This window comes from Rhamphochromis sp. 'chilingali' (genome assembly GCF_963969265.1).
Source record: "Rhamphochromis sp. 'chilingali' genome assembly, chromosome: 3".
In the NCBI taxonomy this organism is placed as follows: Eukaryota; Metazoa; Chordata; class Actinopteri; order Cichliformes; family Cichlidae; genus Rhamphochromis; species Rhamphochromis sp. 'chilingali'.
The window spans coordinates 23,688,300-23,713,633 of record NC_137931.1 but is presented as its reverse complement, the minus strand read 5'-3'; the positions used below and the strand labels follow the sequence as shown (position 1 = coordinate 23,713,633).

Genomic DNA, 25,334 nt, shown 5'->3' with positions numbered 1-25,334 from the left:
TCTGACTTTAACCTCAGAATTCTGACTTTAACCTCAGAATTCCGAGGTTAAAGTCAGAATTCTGAGAAAAAAAGTCAGAATTCCGAGGTTAAAGTCAGAATTAAAGTGAGATTAAAGTCAGAATTCTGAGAAAAGTCAGAATTCTGAGAAAAGTCAGAATTCTGACTTTAACCTCAGAATTCTGACTTTAATATCACTTTAATTCTGACTTTAACCTCAGAATTCTGACTTTAACCTCAGAATTCTGACTTTAACCTCAGAATTCAGAGGTTAAAGTCAGAATTCAGAGGTTAAAGTCAGAATTCCGAGGTTAAAGTCAGAATTAAAGTGAGGTTAAAGTCAGAATTCCGAGGTTAAAGTCAGAATTCTGAGAAAAGTCAGAATTCTGAGAAAAAAGTCAGATTTCTGAGGTTAAAGTCAGAATTAAAGTGAGGTTAAAGTCAGAATTCCGAGGTTAAAGTCAGAATTCTGAGGTTAGAGTCAGAATTCCGAGGTTAAAGTCAGAATTAAAGTGAGGTTAAAGTCAGAATTCCGAGGTTAAAGTCAGAATTCTGAGAAAAGTCAGAATTCTGAGAAAAAAGTCAGATTTCTGAGGTTAAAGTCAGAATTAAAGTGAGGTTAAAGTCAGAATTCCGAGGTTAAAGTCAGAATTCCGAGGTTAAAGTCAGAATTCCGAGGTTAAAGTCAGAATTCCGAGGTTAAAGTCAGAATTCTGAGGTTAAAGTCAGAATTAAAGTGAGGTTAAAGTCAGAATTCCGAGGTTAATGTCAGAATTAAAGTGATATTAAAGTCAGAATTCTGACTTTAACCTCAGAATTCTGACTTTAATATCACTTTAATTCTGACTTTAACCTCAGAATTCTGACTTTAACCTCAGAATTCCGAGGTTAAAGTCAGAATTCTGAGAAAAAAAGTCAGAATTCCGAGGTTAAAGTCAGAATTAAAGTGAGATTAAAGTCAGAATTCTGAGAAAAGTCAGAATTCTGAGAAAAAAGTCAGATTTCTGAGGTTAAAGTCAGAATTAAAGTGAGGTTAAAGTCAGATTTCTGAGGTTAAAGTCAGAATTCCGAGGTTAATGTCAGAATTAAAGTGATATTAAAGTCAGAATTCTGACTTTAACCTCAGAATTCTGACTTTAATATCACTTTAATTCTGACTTTAACCTCAGAATTCTGACTTTAACCTCAGAATTCTGACTTTAACCTCAGAATTCAGAGGTTAAAGTCAGAATTCAGAGGTTAAAGTCAGAATTCCGAGGTTAAAGTCAGAATTAAAGTGATATTAAAGTCAGATTTCTGAGGTTAAAGTCAGAATTAAAGTGATATTAAAGTCAGATTTCTGAGGTTAAAGTCAGAATTAAAGTGAGGTTAAAGTCAGATTTCTGAGGTTAAAGTCAGAATTAAAGTGATGTTAAAGTCAGATTTCTGAGGTTAAAGTCAGAATTAAAGTGAGATTAAAGTCAGATTTCCGAGGTTAAAGTCAGAATTCTGAGAAAAAAAGTCAGATTTCTGAGGTTAAAGTCAGAATTAAAGTGAGGTTAAAGTCAGAATTCCGAGGTTAAAGTCAGAATTCCGAGGTTAAAGTCAGAATTCTGAGGTTAAAGTCAGAATTCCTAGGTTAAAGTCAGACTTCTGAGGTTAAAGTCAGAATTAAAGTGAGATTAAAGTCACAATTCTGAGAAAAGTCAGAAATCTGAGGTTAAAATCAGAATTCCGAGGTTACGGTCAGAATTAAAGTGAGATTAAAGTCAGAATTCCGAGGTTAAAGTCAGAATTCTGAGAAAAAAAGTCAGAATTAAAGTGAGGTTAAAGTCAGAATTCCGAGGTTAAAGTCAGAATTCTGAGAAAAGTCAGAATTCTGAGAAAAAAGTCAGATTTCTGAGGTTAAAGTCAGAATTAAAGTGAGGTTAAAGTCAGAATTCCGAGGTTAAAGTCAGAATTCTGAGAAAAGTCAGAATTCTGAGAAAAGTCAGAATTCTGAGAAAAGTCAGAATTCTGAGGTTAAAGTCAGAATTCCGAGGTTAAAGTCAGAATTCCGAGGTTAAAGTCAGAATTAAAGTGAGATTAAAGTCAGAATTCCGAGGTTAAAGTCAGAATTAAAGTGAGGTTAAAGTCAGAATTCCGAGGTTAAAGTCAGAATTCTGAGGTTAAAGTCAGAATTCCGAGGTTAAAGTCAGAATTAAAGTGAGGTTAAAGTCAGAATTCCGAGGTTAAAGTCAGAATTCTGAGAAAAGTCAGAATTCTGAGAAAAAAGTCAGATTTCTGAGGTTAAAGTCAGAATTAAAGTGAGGTTAAAGTCAGATTTCTGAGGTTAAAGTGAGAATTAAAGTGAGATTAAAGTCACAATTCTGAGGTTAAAGTCAGAATTTTTAGGTTAAAGTCAGAATTAAAGTGAGATTAAAGTCAGAATTCTGAGGTTAAAGTCAGAAATAAAGTGAGATTAAAGTCAGAATTCTGAGAAAAGTCAGAATTCTGAGAAAAGTCAGAATTCTGAGAAAAGTCAGAATTCTGAGGTTAAAGTCAGAATTCCGAGGTTAATGTCAGAATTAAAGTGATATTAAAGTCAGAATTCTGACTTTAACCTCAGAATTCTGACTTTAATATCACTTTAATTCTGACTTTAACCTCAGAATTCTGACTTTAACCTCAGAATTCAGAGGTTAAAGTCAGAATTCCGAGGTTAAAGTCAGAATTAAAGTGATATTAAAGTCAGATTTCTGAGGTTAAAGTCAGAATTAAAGTGAGGTTAAAGTCAGATTTCTGAGGTTAAAGTCAGAATTAAAGTGATGTTAAAGTCAGATTTCTGAGGTTAAAGTCAGAATTAAAGTGAGATTAAAGTCAGATTTCCGAGGTTAAAGTCAGAATTCTGAGAAAAAAGTCAGATTTCTGAGGTTAAAGTCAGAATTAAAGTGAGGTTAAAGTCAGAATTCCGAGGTTAAAGTCAGAATTCCGAGGTTAAAGTCAGAATTCTGAGGTTAAAGTCAGAATTCCTAGGTTAAAGTCAGACTTCTGAGGTTAAAGTCAGAATTAAGGTGAGATTAAAGTCACAATTCTGAGAAAAGTCAGAAATCTGAGGTTAAAATCAGAATTCCGAGGTTACGGTCAGAATTAAAGTGAGATTAAAGTCAGAATTCCGAGGTTAAAGTCAGAATTCTGAGAAAAAAAGTCAGAATTAAAGTGAGGTTAAAGTCAGAATTCCGAGGTTAAAGTCAGAATTCTGAGAAAAGTCAGAATTCTGAGAAAAAAGTCAGATTTCTGAGGTTAAAGTCAGAATTAAAGTGAGGTTAAAGTCAGAATTCCGAGGTTAAAGTCAGAATTCTGAGAAAAGTCAGAATTCTGAGAAAAAAGTCAGATTTCTGAGGTTAAAGTCAGAATTAAAGTGAGGTTAAAGTCAGAATTCCGAGGTTAAAGTCAGAATTCCGAGGTTAAAGTCAGAATTCCGAGGTTAAAGTCAGAATTCTGAGGTTAAAGTCAGAATTAAAGTGAGATTAAAGTCAGAATTCTGAGGTTAAAGTCAGAATTAAAGTGAGATTAAAGTCAGAATTCTGAGGTTAAAGTCAGAATTAAAGTGAGATTAAAGTCAGAATTCCGAGGTTAAAGTCAGAATTCTGAGAAAAAAAGTCAGAATTCAGAGGTTAAAGTCAGAATTCCGAGGTTAAAGTCAGAGTTAAAGTGAGATTAAAGTCAGATTTCTGAGGTTAAAGTCAGAATTAAAGTGAGGTTAAAGTCAGATTTCTGAGGTTAAAGTGAGAATTAAAGTGAGATTAAAGTCACAATTCTGAGGTTAAAGTCAGAATTTTTAGGTTAATTTCAGAATTAAAGTGAGATTAAAGTCAGAATTCTGAGGTTAAAGTCAGAAATAAAGTGAGATTAAAGTCAGAATTCTGAGAAAAGTCAGAATTCTGAGAAAAGTCAGAATTCTGAGAAAAGTCAGAATTCTGAGGTTAAAGTCAGAATTCTGAGGTTAAAGTCAGAATTTTGAGGTTAAAGTCAGAATTAAAGTGAGATTAAAGTCAGAATTCTGAGGTTAAAGTCAGAAATAAAGTGAGATTAAAGTCAGAATTCTGAGAAAAGTCAGAATTCTGAGAAAAGTCAGAATTCTGAGAAAAGTCAGAATTAAAGTGAGATTAAAGTCAGAATTCTGAGGTTAAAGTCAGAATTAAAGTGAGATTAAAGTCAGAATTCTGAGAAAAAAAGTCAGAATTCAGAGGTTAAAGTCAGAATTCCGAGGTTAAAGTGAGAATTAAAGTGAGATTAAAGTCAGAATTCTGAGGTTAAAGTCAGAATTCCGAGGTTAAAGTCAGAATTAAAGTGAGATTAAAGTCAGAATTAAAGTGAGATTAAAGTCAGAATTCTGAGGTTAAAGTCAGAATTAAAGTGAGATTAAAGTCAGAATTCTGACGTTAACATCAGAATTCTGAGGTTAAAGTCAGAATTCTGAGGTTAAAGTCAGAATTCCGAGGTTAAAGTCAGAATTAAAGTGAGATTAAAGTCAGAATTCTGAGAAAAAAGTCAGATTTCTGAGGTTAAAGTCAGAATCCTGAGGAAAAAAAAATACAGCATTCTGAGAAAAAAGTCTGATTTTTTTTCTCAGAATTCTAACTTTAATCTCAGAACTCAGAGTTTTTTCTCAGAATTCCTGAAAAGAAGAAAAAAAGATATGCCCACTTCTGTTTTTTCCAGTGGCCCTAATCCTCTTCTGTAGGTATCTATAGTCGATTGACTAGTGGACAATTAACTTGCTCTTATTTTGAAACTTAAGGCACTTCAAACTTGTTTTCCTTCTTGCTGTTGTGGCAATTGTTTGTTCTTAAGATATTAATTAATATTTACACGTACTATGCATTTATGCATAGTGTTATACACTATTGCAGATCGGCCCTAATTCAACTTCGGTTGATATCTCGTTGACACAATACACACATTTTGGGAATAAAGTCAGTAAAGTTGTTTCTTCACATTCCTTAGTTAATTAAAGCTGTATCCTAAAAAGCACTTGTAAGTTGAACTGAATGAATGTTACTGCCCCCAGGCTGGCAGAGATCGCCCACGCCCTGCTGAAGCTGGCGCCCTACGACACCCTGACCATGGAGAGCCGAGGGCTGCGGCGTTACATCATGGAGATGCTGCCCATCACCGACTGGTCGTCCGAGGCCGTCCGGCCTGCCCTCATCCTCATCCTCAAGAGGCTGGACCGCATGTTCAACAAGATCCACAAGATGCCCACGCTCAGGTGCGCTCGCCCTCAGGCTTTATGCAGCAGGTCTGTTGAACACAATCCCTCTTCTTTCTCCGTCTCCCTGTGAGTGTATCGTGCTGTGCCGCTGCCGTGGTGTGTACAGTGAATAGACGGCTTCTTGGCACTGTCCTCTGTAGCGCTGCCTTCGTGGGTGCTGTACCGTAAGTGCTTCTGTGGACTGTGTTTTCCTGTCTGTGAGTTTAAATGCGTAATGGCATAAAAGTGTGTGACGATGTTTGTTCTAACATTGGATCAGTGGCAGCGTTCCTCTATGCCTGGAGTGTCCAGTCTTTGGCCATGGAAAGCAACATATAGGTGTTATGTTGTCTTTTTAGTCTTTATTTAGCTCACAATGAAGAACGAATTCTTCATCACCCTTATAGATGTGATGCAATGCAAAAATCTTTTTTCTTTATATGCATATTTTAAAATTTTGATGCATCTTAAAAAGTTTTTAATGCTTTAATTTAAACTTTTGTTTGCTAAGATTTTTCCACAATTCTGATGCAGTAATGACCAAGAAACCTGCTGGTATTAGAATTACCAGTGTAATGATACAAATAATCACAGTTATAATCTCTATTTTCAAGAAATTTCATAAAATAAATTTCATACATACTTGAGAAGCTATAGACAAAACATCAGGCCTTCACATCTGCTGCCGTCAGATCGCACACATCCAAATATTTCAGGGACTTCAGTGAACTTGTCTCCTGAAAGTCCTTATTCATATGGTCAGGTATTTACTAGAGGTGGGAATCTCCAGACAGCCCACAATACAATACTATTGTAGTTTTTAAAGTTTTGCAGTATGTTGAGTATTGCGGTAATACTGCTCTAAAGTAAAAAAACCAAACACACGTTTCACATAACTTTTCATTATCCTCGCCTTTCCAGTGGTCCAATCCTGCAAAAAACTGTAGAAAGTTGGAGTAAAACTATCACAGAGGGCCATTTGCATATATACATAAATGCATAAATGTTGGTAATAAAGAGTACAGAAAAGCTTCCCTGACTGTAGACTGGAGGCAGCTAGCTGAGAGGTAACACTGCTCTGAGGCGGATCTGTTGCTGCAGTGTTTAGTTGGCTATGTTTGTGAGCTTTGCGACATTTGTTGTCTTTGATGCAATCTTTGACTTCTATGAGCTCTAAAAGTTTGAGATTTGAATATGTATTCATGTATTCATCCATCGTAGGGCATCATAATGAAAAAATATTGAGTGTGTTGTGCAGCTCTCTCCATGCACTTTCATCTGAAATGTTCCTTGATGTGGTTTCTTGAAGTTTCTTTTCAAGGTCAACTTTGACCTTGGGTGCTAATGTCCCCCAAGGCTTAGTATGTTGATGTGAAGTTTGAAGACGGGCCATAAAAAATAGTTGTTAACCCTCTCAAGGCAGGCGTTGCAGATTACCCCACATACATATTTTATGAGTTTTTTTACTCAGAAGTACCACTGCAGGTATTCTTTTGTGCATTAGCAACAGAAACTTAATTTGAGCCTGAGAGGGTTAATATAGGTTGTACCATATCTACCATTTTACCAACTTTGAAGGTGATATCTTGAAAACTGTCGACACTAGATTGGTTACAAACAAACAAACTCCCTTCAGGGGCAGAATTGTTTTTCCCTGTGAGCTCTTTTTTTTTTTAAACTCATGACAATGTGCTTGTATGTGGTTTCGGGGGGTGGTGGTGTGTACTTGTTTGTTCTCCAGGAGACAGGTGGAGTGGGAGGCGGCCAGTAGCCTGATCGAGGGGATCTGCCTGACCTTGCAGCGACAGCCGATCATCTCGTTCCTGCCTCACCTGCGCTCGCTTATCAACGTCTGCGTCAACCTGGTATGGGACTGCAAAGATGTTGAAAAGCAAAGTTGTTTTTCTTTTTTTTTTTAGCATTTTCTTAAGTTTTTTGGTGGGGTGGTTTGTCTGGTCTGTTGTCAGGTGATGGGTGTGGTCGGCCCCTCCAGTGTGGCGGACGGGCTGCCACTCCTCCACCTCAGCCCTTACCTGTCTCCGCCTCTGCCCTTTAGCACCGCCGTGGTCCGATTGGTTGCTCTGCAGATTCAGGTATGGCGAGATGACCCTATCAAACACCCACTCATAAAGCAGCTGCTCCGCGTGCTAATGCTAATTCCCTCGCGCTTCTCCACAGGCCTTGAAGGAAGACTTCCCCCTCAGTCACGTGATCTCACCTTTCACCAATCAGGAAAGGCGGGAGGGGATGCTGCTCAACCTGCTCATTCCCTTCGTGTTAACTGTAGGCTCCGGGAGCAAAGGTGATTTATTGGTGCGATTGGAGGAGGAGACTTAAAACGCCAATCAGCATCTTGCTCAGGGTTTTTTGTATTTCCTGCTTTTGTTTTGTTTTCTCGATGCAGACAGCCCCCACCTGGAGCAGCCGGAGGTCTTCCTGCTCCTACAGACAGTCATCAACATCCTGCTTCCCCCTCGTATCATCTCCACATCCCGCACCAAGAACTTTATGCTTGACGCCTCTCCGGCTCACTGCTCCACGCCGGGTGACCCTGGGAAAGATCTGCGTAGGGAGGGATTAGCAGAGTCCACGAGCCAGGCTGCTTATTTAGGTACAATAGAAGAGGGGAGAACATTTTATAGCTTTGCTTTGTCTTCCTCTTCTCATCCTCCTTCCTCCACAGCTCTGAAGGTGGTGCTGGTTTGCTTCGAGCGCTCGCTGGGGAACCAGTGGTATCGGCTGAGCCTGCAGGTGAAGGAGATGGCTCTGAGGAAGGTGGGCGGCTTGGCCTTCTGGGACTTCATCGACTTTATCGTCCGAACCCGGATCCCTATTTTTGTCCTGCTCAGACCCTTTATACAGTGCAAGGTAGGGGACTTCAGGAGCCTCCTGCTCCTTCAGCACTCCTGAAAAGTTTGCTGTCATCTTCCTCACTTTTCCTCCATCTTACTTTTCCAGTTGCTGACCCAGCCGGCCGATTCCCAGGAAGAGATCACAGCGCGCCACCACATCGCTGATCAGCTGGAGCGGCGCTTCATCCCACGACCTCTCTGCAAGAGCTCACTGTTTGCAGAGTTCAACAATGAGCTCAAGATCCTCAAAGAGGCTGTGCACAGCGGCTCGGGTCAGGAGCTACATACTAAAAAATTAAAGGAACAGTTCATCTAAAAATCCCATTTTATCCATCTAGTGTTTTTTGGCTTCTCGTCACACACATACTGACGTACAACATACTGCAGTCCAAATACCCTGATATAATCTGACAGGAGATGATTGCTGTGTATGTCTGTATGTTTAATTTCTTAATGGAACATGAGTATGTTTTTAAAAAAATGTCCACGTAAAAGGAATCAGTAATATAGACGGATAAACAGGGTGAACTTGTCCTGTAAGTGTTTTCAAATAGAAGCTATCAACTCTGCAGTCACGTATGGCGTTTCCCACCCCACAGCATATCAGGGCAAGACATCCATCAGCACGGTGGGCACCTCCACGTCAGCCTACCGCCTCAGTTTGGCCACAATGTCGCGATCCAACACAGGCACTGGAACAGTTTGGGAGCAGGACAGCCAACCGTCACGGCAGCCCTCACAGGACACGCTCAGCCGTACCGACGAGGACGATGAAGAGAGTCAGAAACACTGTTCCCTTGTTTTCACCAGCTATTCTCACTCATTCCTGTTCACTTCCTTTAAAGTGAACTCACCACTCTACGTTCCTCTCGCTGCAGTTGACTCCATGAGCATTCCCAGCGTGGTGAGCGAGCACGAAGCCTTCATGCCCAGGGTGATGTCACAGCGCCGTTTCTCCAGCCACGCCACTGGCTCGGCGGCCTCTCAGCCCGAGGCCCCCCGCACCACCATGTTGCCCAGCCACAGGTAACATTTCCCACTGAACCTGGGAGCCACAGATAAGCACTTATGTAAAACAGTCACACCTAGTTCAGTGAAAATCTTTTTTTAATTCAATCTGTTTAGTCTTTATCGGTTAAAAAACAAACAAAAAATGGTGGTTTAGTAGTTAGTTGTTAGCTGCAATATGCAAGTTGTTCTTCCTGTACTTGAAAAGTAAAGATGAAATGGTGTGAAGGCAGAAATAATCTCACTAGCCATTAAAAGGCGATGTCAGACCGAGTGAAAGGGAGAAAACAAAAGGGCTGAAAAATAGAGCTAACTGCAGATCCTGCATGATCAAACAGCCAGCTTTATAACAGGAAACAAAGGAGTAAAAAGGCCTACAGTGACCAGCTCTGTTTAACCTGCATTAAGGCACCAGTCACCTGGAAACCAGTTGTTCTGAACTATCTGTTTTCCTTGACCAGCAAATGGTTACAGGCTGTCACTAGGTCACAAAATTCCCCCCTGTACCATCCAGTGTTTTCACCAGTCTCTCTCCAGGGGTTAACTGACATTCGTGAGTCCTTATATTAATGCTATGATTAGTATTCCTTATATTCAGAAAAGAATTGTTCCTTTTTCATTTATTAATTACAAAGCTTTGGCAAAACATTAGCTGGATTCAGCTGTGCTGATCACAATAGTTACAGGCCACATCGGTGCCACATGCAGTTACATTAGGGAGGTACACATCAGGTTAATGCAGAAGAGGATTAGGGCCACTAATAAGAAATGGGGAGTGTCTTTTGGATTTTTTATCCCTCAGAATTCTGAGAAGAAAAAAATTAATTCTGACTTTGTTCTCAGAATTCAGAGAAAAAAGTCAGAATTTGAACATTAATCTTAGTCACGAGATTAATTCTGACATTTATCTCAAAACTCTGAGTGGAAAAAGTCTGAATCCTGACAATAATTTCAGTATTCTGAGAAGATAGTAATCATTTTTATATAACTCTTTGTCATGAGATTAATTTTGACATTAATCTCAGAAGTTTGATTTCTTAGATCAATCAAAGAATTCTACAAAAACAGTCAATCAGGAGATTAATTCTGACATTTGTCCCCCCAGTAATTTTTTTCAGGGGCCCTGAAAAAGTCCTAATCCTGCATAGGTTTTGGTGCAGTTTTAGAGGGGCTTGTGCTTACCACATAGTGTAGCTACAGTGCAAATTTCTAACTGAAACATATGTCGTCAGTTATAGACGTCAGAGGCTTACAGCGAGTTTATGCTTCACAATCAAGGCTCCTGAGTGCCTGACGTACATCTCCTTTGTAATGTCATGTTCCAGGATTTTATTAATATGTTTCTACACTTGCGATCTATGAATGCAGGTTGCTAACCAATAAAAAAAATCAGCTGATAGCTTCACTCTCAAATACGTTGACTCTTGACTACAAAAAGCTAAAGTGTCTAAACTTCACAGCTATATTTGAGAACCACTGTGCTTCTATCCTGCTGGTTAAACTAATGAGATTATTTCTGTTTTCAGAGCAGCTTTCATGAAATGTTCAACTCTTTCCTGTTTATTATGTAACATGTAGAGCCGACCGATGGACGAGAAATCAACCAGTCATATTCCACAACCACAGTCATATTTATCTATGTATATCTCTGTTGATTTATCATGTTTTTTATTAAGCAGTGTTAAGACTCTGTTTCATGGTAAGAATGTTAAAAATCAAAAGTCTGCTCTGCCTTTGGTTACTTTTGGTTAGAGGAAACACCCTGGCTTATATAAACCCTGCTAAGGAAGGGGCTCAGGGTGGTGATGGATCTCACTACACTCCCTAAACTCCCATTTTCCCGCTTCGCCCCCCTTTTTACAGTGAACCCAATGTGCTAGATGAGTCCCAGGGTCTTCTGCAGGAGGGTAACCTCTCTAGGTACAGTGGCCCTCTCTCTGTCTGTGTCCCGTTGGTGCATTCTTGCATCTGTCTGCCACTGGGAGGGGCATCACCTCAGGACGGCCACCTCTATCGGCCGCCTCACTGTTGATCACTCATCCGCATCGAATCAAATCGCCTCGGCCAGTCACACCTCCGCCCCCCCACCTCCCACTTACCCGTCTCTATCTCTTTCTGTGTGGGTCTAATGTGCCTTGTCTCTATCCCCTTAACCCCCCTCACTTCCCCTTGAGCTCCACACTGACCCTCATCTTCTCAGCTCATCCGCTGTGCTATCCTAACCAGGCCCCCTCCCCCTTTTACAAAAAAAAAAATGTTAAAAAGGGTCTCAGAGCCCCTGGGGCCAGGGAGCTCTGCCTCTGTTCTTTCTCTGTTAGCTGTGGTTCTTTACAGTTAATGTGCCATCACTAAAGTCAGCCTCTCATCGGTGCCATGGTGTTTCATACTGTTTACGTGTCTATCAGGCTTTTCGCTGATCAAATTGGGCGTCCTATTGTGGATACCAATCTGGAGGGGCACGAGGGAACTGGGGTGGCAACACAAAAAAATACAAACAATGGACACTTTAGTTGTTGTTTTTTGTTTAGAAGCTAACTTTAAATATGCCGTATGACTGTTTCATGGTTAGATGGGGACATTTCAGGTGTTTCAGGGGCATTTGTAGCACAAAAAACAAGACAAGTTGCTTTGTCAGGATTGCCACTCCAGGCCCTACTACTCCCCTGTTGTGTTTTCAGTGTTTGAATCATGGCAGCACTGTTATTCTTTTCCGTACTGTGATTGGGTGTCTTGTAGCACACTGTGTGTATTGTGTAGTGAGTGAATGGGTAGAGTAGCAGCGACATCTTATTGTGATCAAAGTTGCGTTTATCGACGGTTGGGTAATCTTTGCTTTTCAGTCCCTTTATGGTGACGTATTTCTGTGTGTTTTGCGTGAATGTGCGCACGTGAATGTGTGTGTGTGTGTGTCTCTTTATGACTGACTGCATCAGGGTGGCCAGTGTGCAGAGCGAACCAGGTCAGAACCTCCTGATCCAGCCCCCGTTAGGAAGAAAGCGAGGACTCAGACAGGTGTGGACATCACCTTTTTTCATGTGTCCCATGTGTCCATGTAACTTGATGGCATTGAGTATGTGCTATCTTAATTCACATTTAAGCAAATACATTACAAGAAAATAGAATTTAAAAGTATTTTTAGACACACACATAAAATAAAAGAAATTCACTTCAGTTCAGTTTTATTTATATAGCGCCAAATCCCAAAAACAGTTGCCTCAAGGTGCTTTATATTGTAAGGTAAGGACCAATACAATAATACAAATAAACACACAAAACTCCAACAATCATACGAGCCCCTGTGAGCAAGAGCTCAACTGTGGGAAGGAAAAACTCTGTTTTAACAAGAAGAAACTTCTAGCAGAACCAGGCTCAGGGAGGAGTGGCGTCTGCGCAAACAGTCGGGGTTGATTATCAATCAAGTTATCAAAATAAGCCACCCTAAAAATGCTTAAACAATGTGGGGATAAAAAAGACAAAGTCTTTGAAGCAATATAGATTTATATTATTTTAATATATTTTTCATTTTATATATTTATATTTTTCAGACGTCTAATAAGTTTGTTATATTGTTACAATCACTGTTGTGGTCATTTTAATAATATATAGAACTTTCTTCTGTATTATGTTCATGTTTATTATTATAAATCATTATTATTATTTTTTAAATAGATGTGGAAATGTATTTATTTTAAATAATTCAGTCATTCTTGGGTTGTGTCCCGTTACAGGTGTTACATAAACCTGTTTTTAAAAAGCATTTTATTTACTAAAAAGACGAGGAAGACATCACACATAGGCGCTACAATACAGTGGGCAGGCTAACCATCTTGTGGATTTTCTTAAATTTCCCGTAGATGCGACGCCCCCTGCTGTCCATTCCAAAAACCGAACCACGCGGTCGATCTGGAGCGAGGCTTTCTACAACGCGCAGGAGCATCCAGCCCAAGAACAAACCACTGGGTAACAGCACACATGCTTTCATCTGTCTTTTCTTAGATGAGGGATGATGAAAGCGCATCATGTGTTTTAAAACTCTGAAACAGGATGCGTGACTATCTTTAAAAGTAACAGCAAAACTCACCCTGCACTTCAGATCAAGCACACAATCCAAATCCAGACTTACAAACACTTATACCTGTAACAGTACTTTATTTATTGTCAGTGTGCTGACTTGAACTGACCCGTCCTCCCCATTCACGACCTCTGTGTTTGTTCCAATGCTGTTTGCTGTACCACCTGCCACCAGACTGACTCTTCTCACTCTGTTCTGTCTCATGCTTTTGTTTCGAAATAAAGAAACTTTATTGGACTGTGAAGGTGAGACACAACTCGTAACCCTTCCTCTCCACCCTGCAACGGCTCGTCCCTTTTATCTGCAACCTCACCCAATAGGACGCTCTGCATGTCTGTCTTGCATTACCCCCCCAATCCCCTGCCTCCCCCTCTCCCATCCCCTCCCTGCCTCCACTCTCTTTGGTGGTGCTAATGTGTTAGCGAGTCGCTAGCTGGCGCTATCGTCTCTGTTTTGACCACGTGCGCATGCATGTCTGCCCACAGCGCATGGAGACCAAAAGAGGTCAGTCACCTTTACAGAGAATCAAGGCCAGCAGGCATCCACGGGGGCAAGCAAGCCTCCAACTCCCAGCACTGTGGACCCACCGGGCGAAGGCAGAGGGACGAGTCCTGCCCCATCAAAGTCCCCAACCCTGGAAGTACCCCCCACCTCTTCAGCCATGATCTTGGCTGACCTGCACAGACCTACAAATGCACAGGTAGGACCAGCTGAAGGAGGAAATGCAGAATGCTGTGGACATTAAATAAAATAAATAAAACTATAGTACTAAGTGTTACCTACATTTATTTCATCTTCTTCTTACCATCGCCATGTTTTATACCATGTCATGTTGTGGTATAAACAATACAATTGAAGTACTTACATAGTTGGTTCACTAAAAAAATCCTATTTTTTTTTGTAGCAGTATCTACTGATTTATATTCACCAGCTTTTTGATTAGGTACACTTTGCTAGTACTGGGTCGGACTGCCTTTTGTCTTCAGAACCACTTAATTCTTTGTGGTATAGATTCAACCCAGTGGTGCTCTGGATTGAGATCTGATGACTATGGGGGCCGTTTGAGTACAGAGAACTCAGTTTGAGATGATTTTCTGTTTTTCAGCTCATCCCCTGTAAAACTCCAGAGATGGTTGTTTACGAAAAATCTTAGCAGTTTCTGAAACGCTCAGACCAGCAACAACATGCCACATTCAAAGTCATTTAAATCACCTTTCTTCCTCATTCTGATGCTCAGTTTCAACTTCAGCAAGTCGTCTTCACGATGTGTACATGCCTAAATATAAAGGGTTGATCGATTAGATATTTGTGCTAGCAAGTAGTTGAACAACTGTACCTAACAAAGTGGCCAGTGAGTGGACCTAGTATTGAGCCCTGTGGCACGCCTTTACGGCCTTCAAACCAGAATGATGACCATCTGCAGCTATTCCTCTAATTTTAAGGAGATAAAAATATAATTTTATGTCATTTATGTGTGAAGTAGCCCTTTAAAAGCTAAACTACAGGAACAGGTGTATTCCCACACAGGTCCCTCAAGCATTAAGCAGCAAGGAGAAGAGAGAGCAGTGGGGGCTACGCAGCAGCCTCTCCCCTCCCCCATCCATCTCCCGGCCTTCCACTCCAACACCCCCATCCCGAACCTGCTCCCCTCTCCCCCTCTCCAGAACCTGCTCCCCTCTCCCTTTGTCCCGCACCTCCTCTCCTCTTCCACCGCCACTCCCAGTGCTGAGCACAGCACCCGCTCCGGGTCCACCGCCGCCACCTCCATTACCACCAACTCATCTTGCTGCTGCTCCTCCTCCTCCACCACCCCCGGGGCCTTCTAGGATCAGAGAGAGCCCCGGGGACGAGGACACAACCGCCCTGCTGCCGCGCAGCGACACCCTGCTGCACCTCAGCGAGGACGACGGCACCGAGAACCCGCTTCTCACCCCGCTGCTGTCCCCTCCTCCCCCCCGCCGGTCGCCCCGCCGCTCTCCCCTCCCCCTCTCACCCGTCGACCTGGACCTGGATGAGTCCCACGTGTGAGAGAGGTGACGGATGGATGTTTTTTCTATCCAGATGCTCTATAAAACACAAAAAGTAAAGTTTTTGGTTTTACTGAAAGTCTTAAACAGTTTGAAAGGACAGGACTGTTTTGACTTTACGTCTCCTAAATGAAGAAAACTCCTTCCTCTGTCTGAAATATGACAAATCAGAGTCACTCTCTTATCTTCTCTGTCCTCAGACTGAGGGCTGAATGTATGTTACAGCAGCAATCGACATAAGGTCTCATCTCTGGTCCTCACCAAGAGCAGAAATGTTTTTTCAGCAACGATATCAAATACCTATTTAAGATAAGAGAAAGGATTATTTAACTCAGTAATGACTATTTAAAATAGAAAATATGTCTATATTGAAAAAGGAGATGATATAACATGTGATGTGGTGCAGATTTGTATAAACGTTATAAAGAGCCATTCTAAAGATAAAGTGAGTGACTTATCTTAGCACCTTTATTTGAAATGGAGTAAAGGGAATAAATATATAACACAGCATATGTATTTTAATCACATAGAAGTGGAGTATGACATGTTGTAATCCAGAAGTCTATGAGATTTTATATTTTAGAAAGAGATGTTTTTTTCTGTCATTTGCACTTCAAAATGTTCATAAAGTCGAATACACGTGTTTCCAGCTAAAACTCCATCATGTCCAGTGCTTTGTTAAGTGATGATGTTTGTAAAGTAAACATCTTGATGTGGATAAAAACTTTTCCATCAACTCTGCTAAAAAATAAAAGTTTAGGATAAATCAGAGACGCTCAACAGGATAACCGAAACAAATTCAACACAATTTTGACTTTTTGTGGTTTTAGCGTGGATGCAATCTGAAAGGCTAACGCTAAACTGTAAACATGGTCACATGACTTTTTCATGTGAGAAGATGTTGCGCCGTCTAATCGTGCTCCCTGTATTACAGCACAGTCTCACAGCAGCTTATGAAGTAGTTGCGACCTTTGTGTTCATGTATATGCACCTCGTATTTTCACGTTTAAAAGGAGAGAAAAAATCCACAGTTGCACAGATTGACAGAGTTACATGGATGTGAGAGATTACTGGGGTTGCAGTAGTTGGAGGAATGGAACAGATTGCAGAAATTGGTAGCAGGGATATTAGGGGTTGTAGGAATTGTGAGGGTTGCAGAGATGGGAGGGATTGCAAGGGTTGTAACGGCTGCAGGAATAGGAGAGACTATGGCACGGACCACAGTGTGCACCATAACTGGAGAGAAAATCATGGTGACCAATCAGGAACTTTGTATGGTAGACCCTCCCACAGCCTCTGTCATCCCAGGCTTCATCTTTGGGGCCTGGCTGTGGAAACACAGCAAAAAACCAACCAATTCCCTCCCACAGCCTCTGTCATCCCAGGCTTCATCTTTGGGGCCTGGCTGTGGAAACACAGCAAAAAACCAACCAATTCCCCTTTTAAATGTAGAGACACTACATTTGAATGTGTTTTATCTGTTTGTTAGTTTTAGGAAGAAGGCAGTAGATTGCGGCTTCACCGGTAGATAAATAAACCAACACCGGTTGTGCTATCGCCATCATCATGCAGTCATAATGTCCTACCATTGTCTCATTGAGTTCAGCTCTAACTCTAAAGTGTATGTTGTGCACAATATTTTATTTGGGACCAAAGACTGTATCTTTACATAGCAGTTATATATGTAAGAAAAAGGCATATAATATTTACAGAGACACTTGTCCTGGTGTTCGTCATGCTGTTCTGTTTGTGTCTGTGATGTCTTCTATTCAGAGCAGTGGGGACGGGATGTCTCTTATCTTTATTGCAACTGTGACGATGCAGTAGATAGACGTTACCTCGTTTCTCATTTCATGCCTTAACAGAGACGTCTGCATACATCGGTTTATTTAGTCCACTGAGAACCTCATACCTCCAGGAGTATCCACTGAAACAGTCCCGCAGTAACGTCAGGTTGTTTTCTGTCTGCCGTGTTCGTGACACTCAGCTGCTTGCTGTGGCCTCCACACTCAAACCTCTCTGTGTGCTGTCAGGTCACAGAAGACAAAACTTTGTGCCATAACTCACACCAGTGCACTGTGAGTGTTTTATTGTTGGCTGCTTGTCTTTCTTTTTTCTGTGTCATGATTTGTGAAAAATTATGTAATCATTTTGGTTACGCAGAGACTCAAGTTACGCAGAGGGAATGATGCATTTCTTAAAGGGGGTTGTCGTTGTGTCGTCTAAATCCACGCAGCTCTGCAAATTCTTCATTTGATGTTTCTAAATGCATATCACGCCAAGCCTAGAGTGTAAAGACGCATCGGCATATTTATTGTTGAGGGTCGCTGGGTTTGTCACTCCCTTTAAATGTAACATGTCTGTGTCGAATGATGTCTTCTTTGTGCAAAGATTAAATAATAAAGCTTCACTATATCAGAATATTTCCTAAATATCTAAATAAATGGATATTGTTTACACTGTTTTTCAGCTTTGTCTGGGGGTTTTTTAAATGGAGGTTTCTGTCATTTTCAGTTCTTGCTTTGAAAATAGCTCAGCAAGATGACTGACAACTTTTTTAAATAGGGTCAGGTTTCTTTCTTTTTTTTTTTACAGTAGCTCTGAGAGGTCAAACACACTGCGACATAAGAAAATAAAAGCATATATAATATAAAAATGCTGCAAAAACTTTAAAAAAATCAAGAACACAATGGGTGTGTTTTTGGGGAGACAATAACGTGACAGACGAGCTAACAATGAACAGCTAATGGAAAACGTACTGACACTATTATATTAATCATATGTTTAAAACACTTTATGTTCATCTTTTTATTCCTCACAACATCAATGAATCCTCTGCTTCTTCTAAGCCTGTGTCACTGTAAGCCTACACTTGTTTTTGGTTTCTGTCACTTCCGTAGCTGGTCCGTCACATTATTGTGTCCCCAAAAACACATCCATTACGTTTTGTGATATTTTCTTCTATTTTTCTACTTCCTTCGTGTTTTATTCGACTTTTGCTGAGTTTTTTTCTACTTCTATTGTGGTTTACTGTTGTCATTTTTTTTAAGTTCCAGTGTGTTTAACCTCTCAGGGTCATTGTATTTTTCCCTTAACAAATGCAATCATTTAAAAAGTGCACTTTGAATTTACTTGGTTAACCTCTCTGATATTAAAATTTATAGCATAAGCGTGAGAAATGTGCAAAAAATGAGGAATCAGAGAGGGGGCAAACTTTTTCACAGTATGGAATTTTATATTGCACAACTTAATGACATAAACAGATTTAAAGTATAACATGCCCACTGATTAGTACGACATATTTATTATTGAAATGTCAACAGTAAAATAGCTATTTACTCAAGTTTAACTAACAATCAGTTCATTATTAGCAGTGGTTGTTATACGGAGTTACCCACACAAATAGTGATATACACAAATATGCTGCTGTTACAGCAGAGCAGATATTTCTCTTAAATAATGATTAAAAAAAAAACATGTAAAATGTGCTCTAAGCAGCTTGGTGGGGATTAATTGTTTTCTGACTCAAGGTAATTGTAAACATAATGTTTAACTAGCTGTGAAGTAAAAGGCATTTGTTCATTTTATTTTGCATAACAACAAAAGTAATCCAGAAATCAGGCAACATTGCCATTACCAATGTGCATCATTTAATATAGCAGAAGTGCTGAAGACTTGAAAATGTAGGAAAAAAAGATAAACTTAGCATCTTGTGTCCAACATCGGTTCAGATGCATGTTTATCATTTTCACCGAGTCTGGCGCCATCTGCTGGTGCTGTTTCTTCTTGAGTCTTCACCCTGAACAGGTCCCACCTCTCTGGGAGGATCCCCTTGTTGAACAAGAGCGATGTCGCATAAGAAAATACCAGGATGGTGACCAGAGAGGACAGCATGCAAGTGGTCTTGAAAGGCCAGCGCTGCACATAAACACCATCCTCCAGAGAGCAGCCAGGGAAACGCAGGATGGCGGGAAGGTTGAACACCGGCTCGCCACACAGCACTCTCATCACAAAGGCAACAACGTAACCTGCCACAGCCCCGTAGGCATTGGATGATCCGACGAAGAGGATGCAGATCAGCTGGGGGAGCATGACGGTGTAGGTCAAGTCAGAGCTGAGGATCCAGAAGGCCAACGTTCTGCTGTCCAGGTAGGTGAGTGAGGTTCCTACAGTCCCTACGACCACTATGGAGAGGCGGATCACCCACTGCAGCTCTTTCTCTGATACCTAAACAGAACACCAAAGCTCATTTTTCCCAAAATATCAACACAAACTTTTAAGAACTCCGCATTCTGACCGACTTTGTTCCTACCTGATGCCTAACGAGGGTGTAGATGTTGGTGGTGAAGATGGAGGTTGCTGCCAGCAGGCACGAGTCAGTGGATGACATGGCAGCGCCGGCGATGGCTCCCATGGCGACAACAAAAACAGCGGTGGGGGTAAGATGCAAAAGGATAATGGGCAACGCCATGGCAGCCTCTCCTCGCTCATAGGGTGAAGGTGAGCCATAAGAGGTCAGGTTCCAGTCTGAAGCATAAGAGGAAACATTATAATGTTTAAAGTTACTGAAATATGAGTCCTCCTGCTCCTTTCTGATCTCTGGATCATCTGAATCATTCTGCTGAAGGCTCATCGTGTATGGAAGCCCCTTTTTGCCAGATAAAATATAAATTCAAAATAAAATCTATGAAAACTATTTGGATGAGTAAAAAGAATATTAGTTAAGTTTTATGTGTAGTGTTTGAATTTTTTTTAGTAAATGATGTGCAGAGGGAAAAGGGTGAAATGGAGGCAGATGATCCGCTGTGGGGACAACTAAAGGGTTTAGCCGGAAGAAAGAAGACGTCAGGTGTACCTGTTGATGCTGCAACAGCTCCGATCAGCACAGGTGGAATTCCCAGAACAATGACCACACCTGCCGCTATGAAACAAATCATTCTGGCCGTGGCCGTGGAGCTGGAGGAGAGTGTCCTCTGATAGAAGTCCTGAAACGCCAAATTTCCAACACTCTGAAAACAAAGAGCAAGCCCACAATCTACTATGTTCATTTTTTTAAGCTACTTTTTTTAAAACCGAGAGATTTTCTTGTGTTTTAGTAATTACCAGCATAAGAACTTATTGCTCACAGTTTGTTTTTAACAAATAAAAACATATACAGGGCCAAGAGTTTAAAAGCAAATCACACTCATGATGTAGATGTCTCAAAATGCCTGAGGGCAAGTATTGATTTTCAGCTTTGTCCTTGCGCACAGAGATTCCTCCAAATTTTCTGATTCCTTTGATGATATTATGCACTGTAAATGAGGAGAGATTTAAAGTTTTCATAATTTTACGTGAGTAAAATTTTTCTGAAATTGTTCTGAAATCTGTAGACAGGTTTTTGGAAATTGGTGAACCTCTGCCCATCTTTACTTCTGAGAAACTCTGCCTAACGAGACTTTTTTATACCCAATCACATTACTTACTTCTTGCCAGTTAACCTAATGTTCCTCCCGCTGTTTCTTTTTTATTGTACCTCTTATTTTTTCAGCCTTTTTGTTCAATTTGTTTATTAGCGACATATCAACTTTACACTTTATTTGATATAATCTTTTATATACAATGTTTTTGTTTTAATATAAGGTTTCAAGGACTTCAGATCTTATTAAATCATTAGAAACATTTTACTGTTATGTCATCTCACCATTGCGAGAAAATTATCGATCCATATCCACACGTCATCAGGCTCAAGGCGGCCGAGCCAGGGCGCCTGAAATGTGTGGTTGAAAGCCGTTTGACGGAGGTCGGTGTAGACATCACTCGCCAGAACGAAGGGAGCACACAACCACTGGAAAAAAAAACAGAGTAAAGCTTTTGAGAAACGAATCTGCTTCAACTGTAACGTGCACTCTTTCTTGCGAGAGATAACTTTTACCTCTGGCGTGTTGGAAAAGCAGTCTTGTTTATGTGTTGTCACATTAAACTCACCAAGCTACAAAACACCAGTGATAACTGGATGACATCAGTAAAAGCAACTGAATAGAGACCTCCAAGAACTGTGTAGACGATGGCCACCGCAGCAGAGATCCAGATGCAGAGACTTAAGGGCAGATCGGAAAAGACGGAAAGTGTGACTCCTGTTGGGAGAAAAACACACATAATCGATACCTCTGAAAATCATGTTGACCATTATAAATATTTAAAGATACTCATGGCAAATACAGGCAATTAGAAGTTTTAAAACCTTCCAAAAAATAACAAAATAAGAGTTAAAAAAAAAACAGAACACCTGTGTGTTGTATTGAAGAGACGGCAACTAAAGTTGAATGCTGTAGTTTGTGTAATACCAGTTTGGACCACTAGATGTTGCAGGCGAGCCAGTGTTACTGGTGAATACGCTCTTTAAGTGGGCAAATCCTTATGAGGATATAACCGTATTTAAAATATGAAGTTTAGAGGTAACTGGTAAAATGCTGCCCCCGGTTGTGAAAATGTTTGGCTAAATTCTGCAGGGTAACTACAAAAAGCACCTTTAGGCAACACTTCTGAAAGGAAGTGTTTGTGTGTTTATATTACCCAAGGAAATCAGCGTGACAGGAACCCACATGACTTCACTTATGAAAGGGATGATGGCGAGAAGCCCGGTCAGTGTTGTCCCATACTTCCTCTGAAAGGGATCCATCATGGTGATGTAATTTTTATCCCGCATCGGCTTTGCGAAGAACAGACCACCTTTAGCAAAAGAGACAACAATCAAAGCAGTGCCGAAATTAGATTTCAGGTTATGTTCGATTCTTGTGGTTAAGAGTTTAGTGATCGCTGAGGAATGTCAAGGTATTCAAAATTTGCCTTTAAGAGAAGGGGACAGTTAAGAAAAAAATCTTAAGTAATGATAGAAGATAAGGACATATCCTGTATGAGTGGATCTTATTTTGAAGAAAATAGCCCATTTTAGGCATATTTTTGGAGGTAAATACTCCTCTGTAAGAGGTTCTTACCGATGATGAATGAAACTGATATTTGTAGAGGAATGAGAGCCCAGATTAACCCCTTTGTGGGGTCATAAACAGTCTCTGCAACTCCAATGATAAAGGCACCTCCAACCCAAGTAGCTGCAGCCGATCATACAAGACAGAGCACACACAAGTCTCACATTCATGGTACAAGTTACTACTTTTATAAAAGCAAACAGATATTGTTTCATTAAAAAAAAACAAAGCAAAATGTGTTTGAAGTTAGCACCAAATTACTGATCACACACTTCTACGTGAACTCACCTGTCATGGTGAAGACGCCCACTGCCAAGGTGACCCTCCGATTAGCCAAAAAAGAAACTTCCACCTGTCCACCAGCTGAATTTTTCTCCATCTTCTTAGATTTCAAAAAAGCCCAGATCCCAATCCCCAGCACCAACAAATAAAAGATGACCATCGTTATTAGACCAGATATATGGAGAGCCATCGTGAATTAAAATGATAATAATGATAAGTTGGAGCTGCTGAGACTTTTCCTGGTGGTTATAGAAGCAATAGAAGCTGCTCTTCAGCCGTGACGGAGGCCCTGAGTGAGACGCAGGGAGAGGAGAGTAAAGGAAGCTCGCTGCTCACCACAGGGAGGGTCAGACTGATGACCTTCTTCACACTGTGTAGCTGTATCAGACTGTATCAGACCCCCCCATCCCAACCACCCACACACACACACACACCCACCCACCCCCCGCGTACACACATCTGCACCACTGCTGTCCAAGGATGTGCTTTGTAATGCTCTAAGCTTGTAAAGATTATCTTCACAGTATGAAAACTTCAGCAAGGGTTTAAGCTATGACTGCTCAAAGCATCATGTTAAAAACAAAAGAAATCAGTTTAGACTTGAGAACAGGAATTGTTGATCTTCACAAAGCAGGAGATGGATATACATAGTTATAAAGAAACTCGTTGAGAACCACTGAGAACAAACAGAGGTAAGAAGCAAAAGATTTCAAAGACTGGAAAGAAAACTAGTGAGAGATGTGTCTAAAGATCTCAGAACAATTACCAAGACACTTGTGAATGACTTGTCCAAGTCAGGAATTGTAGGAAAATCACTAGAACCCTGCACAGACTGAGAAAAACACCACTTCTGCAGAAGAAACACATTCAGGCCAGACTGAAATATGCTAAGGACAACCCGATTATGATGCATACTGGAAGCACATCGGCACATGAGACAAAGCTAGAGCTGTTAGGCCACAGAGACACTGCTTGTGTTTGGAGAATGAAGGCAGAGGTGTACAACCCAAAGAACATTGTCCCCAGAGTGAAGCATGGTGGTGGGAGTATTATGCTGTGGGGATGCTTCAGTGTGTCTGGGACTGGGATTCTCATCAAGGTGGAAGGAATCATGAAGATTTTGCTGTTGTCTGCTGACGGGGAGCACCAGTGCCAAAGATGCCAGCAGGAACAACAAAGCTTGGGAAGGGCAGCCAATCAGAAGAAGATGAGCTTGAAGGGAGAGGATTAAACTGCTTGTTATAGAGAATGAAGGCCCAGAATAAGATAAATGAGGATTATTTTAAACTGTGAACCATACCTAAAGCTATGAATGCTTGTTTCCAGCACTTACAGTAAATAAATAAATACGAAAAACTTTCAGAGGGTTGACAGTTGACAATTTGAGTTATCATCAATTTAGTTACACAACTCAAAACTTCGAGTTACTTCTGAGTGAGTCAAAAATCCAAGTTTTCACACAAAGCGGCTCGAGTTAATTCAAGACCAAAACAACAGAGATTAAAAAGAAGAATAACAGAATCCCCTTAAATAATATTTGTTTACTGCAAACTGTGGGAAAAAATGTGCAACTAAACTCTGAAGTTGTTTTGTTAGTCTGCCACACACTTCACACTGTGAACTTTTTGTAAAAGTCTTTTATTACCGGCATATCTCTCAAGTGTCCTTGGCATTCTTCTGCTGAGATAGTTGCCTCGTCCTCATGTATGACTCGCGTGTTTCACCATCCTCTGGCTCTCGTTTGTGCAACACAGTTGCTATTTGAGAAACAAAAAACTTTATGCTTCGATAAGAACCCTGATGACTTGATACACACTGCGTCAGCAAGAAGCAAAGACACTGCAGGTCATGCAGATCATACATGTGCTAAAATTAACGTGTTTTTAATGATTAATAAACAGAAAAAATAAACTGATTTGCAAATAATGCGCATTAATGGTATGATTATGATGGAATAATCTGAATAAACAGACCTGCAAATCCTGCTGCACCTTGCTGAATCTCACAGGGTAAAGAAGCTGTGTCGGCTCTTCACAGAGCTCCATCACAGTGGGTTTCCTTGTGGGGGACTGTGTATTTTATTGAAATACCTGACTTCTTGTGCCTGAGTTCAAGGTCAGCTGTCTCTCTTTCACTCAGGGCTAGCGTCGTCATAGATTCTACACAATATCCTGCCAAAATGGGCTTTAGTCAAAGTCTGAGCAAGCGAGTGTTAAGACCTAGAACCCCGTGGGCAGCAGGGCAATATCAGCAAACTAAAATATAACATTTATCTTTTTAGAGTCTGTCTTCTGACAACTCTTCCAAATAAGCCATACTTGTTCAATTAATCAATCGTTTTTTAATTGCGCTGCATTGAACTTTAACACGCTAACTGAGGCCTGTAGAGTCTCAGCTGTAGCTCTTGGAAGTTTTGTAGTTTCTCTGAACATGGTCTTACTTTGGGGTGAATTTACTGGGACGTTCACTACTGGAAAGACTGCTTTTACAGAGGTGCTCATGCTGGCTGACAATCAGTTAATCAAGTGCGTTTGTTCAGCTACTCACCATCTATGGAAGCAGAGAGGGTGGAGTTAGCTTTTCACAGGAGTGCATATATGTACAGTTATAATGGTGGATGTTATATTTAACATAGCGAGAGTTTCAAATAATGAGGTCAGTGTCAGTGTAATCAAAACCTCAGATTTTTTAACTACTGTGATGGCACAGATTTAGAAAATATATGATTAATGACAGAAGATATGGTCATACCAGGCTCACAGCTCTGGCTGTGGGTACAGAAGCTCCACCCATGTGCTATCAAACCTTCTGCTTATGAGGGGCAGCCAATCACAAAACAGTTGGCTTAAAGGGAGAAAGAACAGCTCGTTTCAGGCAGGATCAACTGACGGGCTGCATAAAGGCCATGAAT

General features: G+C 40.7%; 2 protein-coding genes across 4 annotated transcripts in view; one reads left to right on the top strand and one right to left on the bottom strand.

Annotated features, from left to right (window-relative positions):
- Nucleotides 1–17,565, top strand: part of unc80 (unc-80 homolog (C. elegans)) — an 84,777-nt gene extending 67,212 nt beyond the window's left edge. For 2 of the 3 annotated variants that reach the window (XM_080878193.1, XM_080878192.1), the window contains exons 52-66: nt 5,032–5,262; nt 6,956–7,079; nt 7,182–7,307; nt 7,393–7,516; nt 7,619–7,825; nt 7,898–8,082; nt 8,173–8,338; nt 8,666–8,845; nt 8,945–9,092; nt 10,938–10,994; nt 12,008–12,086; nt 12,929–13,034; nt 13,371–13,391; nt 13,632–13,846; nt 14,674–17,565. In XM_080878193.1, the coding sequence (XP_080734319.1) occupies nt 5,032–5,262; nt 6,956–7,079; nt 7,182–7,307; nt 7,393–7,516; nt 7,619–7,825; nt 7,898–8,082; nt 8,173–8,338; nt 8,666–8,845; nt 8,945–9,092; nt 10,938–10,994; nt 12,008–12,086; nt 12,929–13,034; nt 13,371–13,391; nt 13,632–13,846; nt 14,674–15,174 (2,470 nt within the window). In that variant the 3' untranslated portion in view covers nt 15,175–17,565. The remainder of the gene's footprint in view (nt 1–5,031; nt 5,263–6,955; nt 7,080–7,181; nt 7,308–7,392; nt 7,517–7,618; nt 7,826–7,897; nt 8,083–8,172; nt 8,339–8,665; nt 8,846–8,944; nt 9,093–10,937; nt 10,995–12,007; nt 12,087–12,928; nt 13,035–13,370; nt 13,392–13,631; nt 13,847–14,673) is intronic. The other variant, XM_080878191.1, reaches the window with a different exon arrangement.
- A 1,310-nt stretch (nt 17,566–18,875) lies between these two features.
- On the bottom strand, nt 18,876–22,613 carry LOC308393445 (high-affinity choline transporter 1-like; the record flags this gene model as incomplete). The annotated part of the gene is made up of 8 exons (XM_080877216.1): nt 18,876–19,400; nt 19,486–19,700; nt 20,029–20,182; nt 20,857–21,000; nt 21,141–21,289; nt 21,729–21,884; nt 22,151–22,264; nt 22,430–22,613. The coding sequence occupies 8 exons, from the start codon at nt 22,611–22,613 to the stop codon at nt 18,876–18,878; spliced, it is 1,641 nt and encodes a 546-aa protein (XP_080733342.1).
- Between the last annotated feature and the right edge of the window lie 2,721 nt (nt 22,614–25,334).